This window comes from Palaemon carinicauda, chromosome 15, assembly GCF_036898095.1.
Source record: "Palaemon carinicauda isolate YSFRI2023 chromosome 15, ASM3689809v2, whole genome shotgun sequence".
NCBI lineage: Eukaryota > Metazoa > Arthropoda > Malacostraca > Decapoda > Palaemonidae > Palaemon > Palaemon carinicauda.
The window spans coordinates 15938026-15946424 of record NC_090739.1 but is presented as its reverse complement, the minus strand read 5'-3'; the positions used below and the strand labels follow the sequence as shown (position 1 = coordinate 15946424).

Here is an 8399-nt window from a genome sequence, read left to right as displayed (position 1 = left end):
CTTCATCAAGAGACAAAGCATACAAGAGCAAGTCCGACTTCTTCCCTCTGTTGAGTCCATTTGTAGAATATATTTTAGGGATTGTGAATAGATTGGGAAGCAACTGCAGCTGAGAACAGCAGAGTAGAAGATTTCAGACTTGTTTTTCTGCATTTGTCCACTTGATGAAGAAACAGTACAAGTGAATCTTCATCAATAGACAAAGCATACAAGAGCAAGTCCGACTTCTTCCCTCTGTTGAGTCCATTTGTAGAATATATTTTAGGGATTGTGAATAGATTGGGAAGCAACTGCAGCTGAGAACAGCACAGTGGAAGAATTCAGACTTGTTTTTCTGCATTTGTCCACTTGATGAAGAAACAGTACAAGTGAATCTTCATCAAGGAGCAAAGCATACTAGAGCGAGTCAGACTTCTTCCCTCTGTTGAGTCCATTTGTAGAATATATTTTAGGGATTGTGAATAGATTGGGAAGCAACTGCAGCTGAGAACAGCAGAGTAGAAGATTTCAGACTTGTTTTTCTGCATTTGTCCACTTGATGAAGAAACAGTACAAGTGAATCTTCATCAATAGACAAAGCATACAAGAGCAAGTCCGACTTCTTCCCTCTGTTGAGTCCATTTGTAGAATATATTTTAGGGATTGTGAATAGATTGGGAAGCAACTGCAGCTGAGAACAGCACAGTGGAAGAATTCAGACTTGTTTTTCTGCATTTGTCCACTTGATGAAGAAACAGTACAAGTGAATCTTCATCAAGGAGCAAAGCATACTAGAGCGAGTCAGACTTCTTCCCTCTGTTGAGTCCATTTGTAGAATATATTTTAGGGATTGTGAATAGATTGGGAAGCAACTGCAGCTGAGAACAGCAGAGTAGAAGTATTCAGACTTGTTTTTCTGCATTTGTCCACTTGATGAAGAAACAGTACAAGTGAATCTTCATCAATAGACAAAGCATACAAGAGCAAGTTCGACTTCTTCCCTCTGTTGAGTCCATTTGTAGAATATATTTTAGGGATTGTGAATAGATTGGGAAGCAACTGCAGCTGAGAACAGCACAGTGGAAGAATTCAGACTTGTTTTTCTGCATTTGTCCACTTGATGAAGAAACAGTACAAGTGAATCTTCATCAAGGAGCAAAGCATACTAGAGCGAGTCAGACTTCTTCCCTCTGTTGAGTCCATTTGTAGAATATATTTTAGGGATTGTGAATAGATTGGGAAGCAACTGCAGCTGAGAACAGCAGAGTAGAAGATTTCAGACTTGTTTTTCTGCATTTGTCCACTTGATGAAGAAACAGTACAAGTGAATCTTCATCAAGGAGCAAAGCATACTAGAGCGAGTCAGACTTCTTCCCTCTGTTGAGTCCATTTGTAGAATATATTTTAGGTATCCAGAATAGACTGGGAAGCAACTGCAGCTGAGAACAGCAGAGTAGAAGATTTCAGACTTGTTTTTCTGCATTTGTCCACTTGATGAAGAAACAGTACAGGTGAATCTTCATCAAGAGACAAAGCATACTAGAGCAAGTCCGACTTCTTCCCTCGGTTGAGCCCATTTGTAGAATATCCCTTGGGTATACTAAGTAGACTTGGAAGCAACTGCAGCTACCATCAGAGTAGAAGAAGTCATACTTTTTTTTTTTTAATTTTTATATATATATATATATATATATATATATATATATATATATATATATATATTTTGTTTTATATTTTTTTTGGTTTTTCAATTTTTATATATTTTTTTTTCTTTTTCCAAGTTTTATATGTCTATTTTTCAGTTTTAAATTTTGTGTTTTGTATTCAATTTTTTTCTATTGCTTTTGCTTAAGGCAGTCCTGGAACCTTCCATAGGTTTAGGTAAGTAGAACATCTCCCTTTGCAGCGACCATCATCTATTGTGTCGTCTTTGGATTTTTTACTAACTTTTGATCCTTTATTCTTATCGGACAATGGTATACTACCTTTAGATTTCTTTCCTTTTTTCCTTAGGCTTCTGCTGCGGGGAAGAGTTAAGGCCATTTGCGCTAATAGGTATTGGATGAGTTGAGAAAGATCTTCAAATTCTTCATAATTTTGTGATTCTTCGTAATCTTCTGATTCTTCATGATCATCTGATGTTTCACTATCTGATTCTTCATAATATTCTGATGATTCACGATCTGATTCATCATATTCCGATGATTCACTATCTGATTCTTCATAATATTCTGATGATTCACTATCTGATTCATTATAATATTCCGATGATTCACTCTCTGATTCTTCATAATTTTCTGATGATTCACTATCTGATTCTTCATAATCATCTGTTTCACTATCTGATTCTTCATAATATTCTGATGATTCACGATCTGATTCATCATATTCCGATGATTCACTATCTGATTCTTCATAATATTCTGATGATTCACTATCTGATTCATCATGATATTCTGATGAATCACTATCTGATTCTCCATACTCTTCCGATAATTCACTATCTGATTCTTTATAATCTTTTGATGATTCACTATCTGATTCTTCACAATCTTCTGATGATTCACTATCTGATTCATTATAATATTCTGATGATTCACTCTCTGATTCTTCATAATTTTCTGATGATTCACTATCTGATTCTTCATAACCATCTGATGTTTCACTGTATGATTCTTCATAATCATCAGATGGTTCACTGTCTGATTCTTCATAATCTTCCGATGATTCACCATCTGATTCTTCATAATCTTCCGATGATTCACCATCTGATTCTTCATAATCTTCTGATGATTCACTGTCTGATTCTTCATAATCATCTGATGTTTCACTGTGTGATTCTTCATAATCTTTTGATGATTCACTATCTGATTTTTCATAATCTTCTGATGTTTCACTGTCTGATTCTTTATAATCTTTTGATGATTCACTATCTGTTTCTTCATAATCTTCTGATGATTCACTATCTGATGATTCACTATCTGATTCTTCATAATCTTCTGACAATTCACTATCTGTTTCTTCATAATCTTCTGATGATTCACTATCTGATTCTTCATATTCTGATGATTCACTATCTGATTCTTCATAATCTCCTGATGATTCACAATCTGATTTTTCATATTCTGATGATTCACCATCTGATTCTTCATAATCTTCCGATGATTCACCATCTGATTCTGCATAATCTTCTGATGATTCACTGTCTGATTCTTCATAATCATCTGATGTTTCACTGTGTGATTCTTCATAATCTTCTGATGATTCACTATCTGATTTTTCATAATCTTCTGATGTTTCACTGTCTGATTCTTTATAATCTTTTGATGATTCACTATCTGTTTCTTCATAATCTTCTGATGATTCACTATCTGATTCTTCATAATCTTCAGATGATTCACTTTCTGATACTTCATAATCTTCTGATGATTCACGATCCGATTCTTTATATTCTGATGTTTCACTATCTGATTCTTCATAATCTTCAGATGATTCACTTTCTGATACTTCATAGTCTTCTGATGATTCACGATCCGATTCTTTATATTCTGATGATTCACTATCTGATTCTTCATAATCTTCTAATGATTCACAATCCGATTCTTCATATTCTGCCGATTCACTATCTGATTCTTCATAATTTTCTGATGATTCACTATCTGATTCTTCATAATATGATGATTCATTATCTGATATTTCATAATCTGATGATGATTCACTGTCTGATTCTTCATCATGTTCAAATGAGATCTCAAAAGAATCTGAATTTTCCTCTTCATCTGATGAATCTTCAAATAAGATCTCAAAAGAATCTAAATTTTCTTTATCATCTGAAGAATCTTCAGAAATAATCTCAGGAAATTCCGCATTTTCCTCATCAGTTGAATGATCTTTTAATACGATCTCAAATGGTTTTGAATTTTCTTCATCATCTGAGGAATCTAATAAGTACCCATATGATTCCGAACTTTCCTCCGCATCTGAAAAATCTTCGAATTGACTTTCCAAACCATCTGAATCATCCTCGTCTGAAGAAAGGTGGAATACTCCCGCAAAAGGATCTAAAATTTTCTTTTCATTTGAGGAATCTTCCAAAGCGATCTCCAAAGAGTCAAGATTTTCTTCTGTCGTCTCTTCCAGTACACCAGCATCAGCTTTGGTTTTTTTGACGATACGTTCATATTCTTCTGATGATTCACTATCTGATTCTTCATTATCTGATGATTCACTATCTGATTCTTCATAATCTTTAGATGATTCACTGTCTGATTCTTCATCATATTCAAATGAGATCTCAAAAGAATCTGAATTTTCCTCTTCATCTGATGAATCTTCAAATAAGATCTCAAAAGAATCGGAATTTTCTTTATCATCTGAAGAATCTTCAGAAATAATCTCAGAAAATTCCGCATTTTCCTCATCAGTTAAATGATCTTTTAATATGATCTCAAATGGTTTTGTATTTTCTTCATCATCTGAGGAATCTAATAAATACCCATAAGATTCTGAACTTTCCTCCTCATCTGAAAAATCTTCGAATTGGCTTTCCAAACCATCTGAATCATCCTCGTCCGAAGAAAGGTGGAATACTCCCGCAAAAGGATCTAAAATGTTCTTTTCATTTGAGGAATCTTCCAAAGCGATCTCCAAAGAGTCAAGATTTTCTTCTGTCGTCTCTTCCAGTACACCAGCATCAGCTTCGGTTTCTTTGTCGATACGTTGGACTTCCACTTTGCATTCCTCTTTCTTAGAAGACATGACACCCTTCGCAAGAATTATGCCCCCGATGAAAAGACAAGCTGCAGCACCAATCAGCGAGAGATAATTCATCCCGCCATTGTCGACGACAATAGGTTTCGTGGCATCCAAATCCGGAAGCAGTCTCGGGAGTATCCAGTATGATTTCAGCTCCTCGTTGAATTGGTCTATTTGATTTTTCATTTCATTAACTGTCTTTTCGCATTGTTGAACTCCTTCAAAGGCGCTCCATATTCTTCCAACAAATGGGCAGAAATTCACCGCTCTTCGTAGAAGTGAAGTTTTCGAACCAACAGTTCCAACTCCAAAGCAGTTCTCCAAGCACGGCGCCTTGGGAAGAAGCCACGAGAACATCTTGAAGGTCCACGAGTTCTGGAAAGTGTTCAACTTTCCGTTGAGATATAATAGATATTCCTCACACAGAGCGTTTCGTTCGTAAAGAACTCTCTCTCCGTGAGAAAAGTTAAGCCTCGTGAGGAAGGCTCCAATATAAACAAATACGATTCCAAAGCACAATCCACACACGTTTAACATTGAATAACTCATTGTCAACATAACTACCTACTAATATATCTTGTAGTAGCATATGTTTTAAAAAATGAACTTTAGGACCAGACTCGTCTCCGAAAGAATTTGAAGACAAGAATCGTCTCCGGAAGAGTTTGAAGACCAGAATCGTCTCCGAAAGATTTAAAGACCAAAATCGACTCTGAAATCATAAACTATCTCTCTCTCTCTCTCTCTCTCTCTCTCTCTCTCTCTCTCTCTCTCTCTCTCATTTTCCTTAGATATTGAGCCACAATCATAGACCAAGGTCTAATTCACTCTACCTTCGAAATAATTATTGAGAAGGAAATAATTCTGTCTTGTACATCTTCCTAGAATAGGATGCGAACCTACAGTATGCTTCGGGAATTGAGCAAATCTGGGCCATGTCTATTTTTTACTACTAAGAAATATTCAACGTAGCAGATGTATCAAGAGAAATATATAAGGAGGCGATTTATTGTTAACACGTAATGTTGATTGCATATTGGCAACAGAGAATCTCTCTCTCTCTCTCTCTCTCTCTCTCTCTCTCTCTCTATATATATATATATATATATATACATACATATATATATATATATATATATATATATATATATATATATAATATGAAAGAGAGAGAGAGAGAGAGAGAGAGAGAGAGAGAGAGAGATACTCTGTTGCCAATATGCAATCAACGATACATGTTAAGAATAAGACGCTTTCTTATATATTTCTCTTTATACAGCTGCTACGTTGAATATTTCTTAGTAGGAAAAATGAAGTCATGGCGCAGATTTGTTCCATTCCCGAAGCATACTGTATCACTTTCTGTTTTTGGCTCAATATTTGAAGAAAAATAATTAGTCTGGTGGTTTCATGACAAACTTCTCAAGTATTATTATTATTATTATTATTATTATTATTATTATTATTATTATTATTATTATAAGCTGAGCTACAATCCTAGTTGGAAAAGCAAGATGTTATAACCTCAAAGGTTCCAACAGGAAAAAATAGCCCAGTGAGAAAAGGAAATAAGGAAATAAACTATATGAAAATTAATAAGCAATTAAAATAAAATATTTTAGGAGCAGGAACAACAACAAAAGATCTTTCAAAAATAAACTTTAAAAAGATACTTATGTCAGCCTGTTCAAGAAAAAACATTTGAACTTTTGAAGTTAGATAATGGCGAGCTGGTGGAGATGGGTCGATTTCGACTCGAAGTACAAATTCATGAATTCAGGATAGAAAATTAATGCCACGAACAAAGGATTTGGATCCAAATTTTACTGAAGCTATTTCGACCAATAGACTGGCGGTTATATCTTTCTCAACACGTATGATTTATAGCTAAGGCCACACTTGGTCTTGGACTATGAAATTATTGTGTTTATCTCTCTCTCTCTCTCTCTCTCTCTCTCTCGCTCTCTCTCGCTCTCTCTCTCTCTCTCTCTCTCTCTCTCTCTCTCTCTCTCTCTATATATATATATATATATATGAGAGAGAGAGAGAGAGAGAGAGAGAGAGAGAGAGAGAGAGAGATAAACACAATAATTTCTAGTCCAAGACTAAGTGTGGCCTTTGCTATGAAATTATTGTGTTCATCTCTCTCTCTCTCTCTCTCTCTCTCTCTCTCTCTCTCCTAGAAATTATTGTGTTTATCTCTCTCTCTCTTTCTCTCTCTCTCTCTCTCTCTCTCTGTATATATATATATATTATATATATATTATATATATATATAATATATATATGAGAAGAGAGAGAGAGAGAGAGAGAGAGGAGAGAGAGAGAGAGAGAGAGAGAGAGAGAGAGAGAGAGAGAGAGAGACAATAATTTCATAGTCCAAGACCAAGTGTGGCCTTAGCTATAAATCATACGTGTTGAGAAAGATATAACCGTCAGTCTATTGGCTGAAATAGCTTAAGTAAAATTTGATCCAAATCCTTTGTTCGTGGCATTAATTTTCTATCCTGAATTCATGAATTTGTACTTCGAGTCGAAATCGACCCATCTCCACCAGCTCGCCATTATCTAACTTCAAAAGTTCAAATGTTTTTTCTTGAACAGGCTGACATAAGTATCTTTTTAAAGTTTATATTTGAAAGATATTTTGTTGTTGTTACTGCTCTTAAATATTTTATTTTTGATTGCTTGTTAGTTGTCATTTAGTTTATATCCTTTATTTCCATTTCTGACTGGGCTATTTTTCCCTGTTGGAGCCTTTGAGGTTATAGCATCCTGCTCTTCCAACTAGGGTTGTAGCTTAGCTTATGATAATAATAATAATAATGATAATAATAATAATAATAATAATTGAGAAGTTTGTCACGAACGCACCATAATATACTCATTTTTTTAATGAGACGCATTTGCCACCGACTCGCAGCGGTGCCCTTTTAGCTCGGAAAAAGTTTCCTGCTCGCTGATTGGTTAGAATTACTTGTCCAACCAATCAGCGATTCAGGAAACGTTTCCAAGCTAAAAGGGCACCCCTGCGAGTCTGTGCAAATCTGTCTCGCCAAAAAAAAAAATGATTGGTTATTTTTCTTCAAATATTGAGCCAAAAACAGAGTGATATTGAAATTACTCGACCATGAGAATATATATGCAAAGGGAAATTTATTTTTGTATGCGTTTATACCATCATTTGGGTGTCATCGCAAATTCCTTTTTTTTAAGGTGTTCATATTTATTATTGCCCAGTACGAGAGTTTTGTCTGCTCCTATTCTGAACTTAGAATAATTATGTATGCGCATAGATTAGATTTAATTTTTTATTCGTGTGAATTAAATTTTCGGTTAATTTAAACAATCGTTATTGGTTTCCCGTTGACTTGTCCTCTTTTTTTTTGAATCACAATTATATGGCTATTCCTTAATTAGAATATGGTAATGACATCATTGTTTCTTTTTATAAGCGTTTGCATATGATAGTAATGTCGTTCTCACACGGTCTTATGTTGCCCTTTTTGTAGTCACCAATTAGATCTCTTAATCACTGGGAAAACTCAGAATTAAATATATGTGAACATCAATATACAGGTTATCCTTTTCTACCCCCCCCTCCCCCTTTTTTTATTTTTATTATTATTACTTGCTAAGCTACAACCCTAAGTTGGAAAAGCAGG

At 34.8% G+C, this 8399-nt stretch overlaps 1 protein-coding gene across 1 annotated transcript; it reads right to left on the bottom strand.

Annotated features, from left to right (window-relative positions):
- Nucleotides 1-1827: 1827 nt before the first annotated feature.
- Nucleotides 1828-5091, bottom strand: LOC137653884 (dentin sialophosphoprotein-like). Its single transcript, XM_068387510.1, has one exon. It carries the CDS (start codon nucleotides 5089-5091, stop codon nucleotides 1828-1830), a length of 3264 nt encoding a protein of 1087 aa, XP_068243611.1.
- Between the last annotated feature and the right edge of the window lie 3308 nt (nucleotides 5092-8399).

What these genes read in the sequence shown, in the direction of transcription:
- LOC137653884 (XM_068387510.1), bottom strand. Translation starts at nt 5,091, where the DNA reads ATGTTCTCGTGGCTTCTTCCCAAGGCGCCGTGCTTGGAGAACTGCTTT.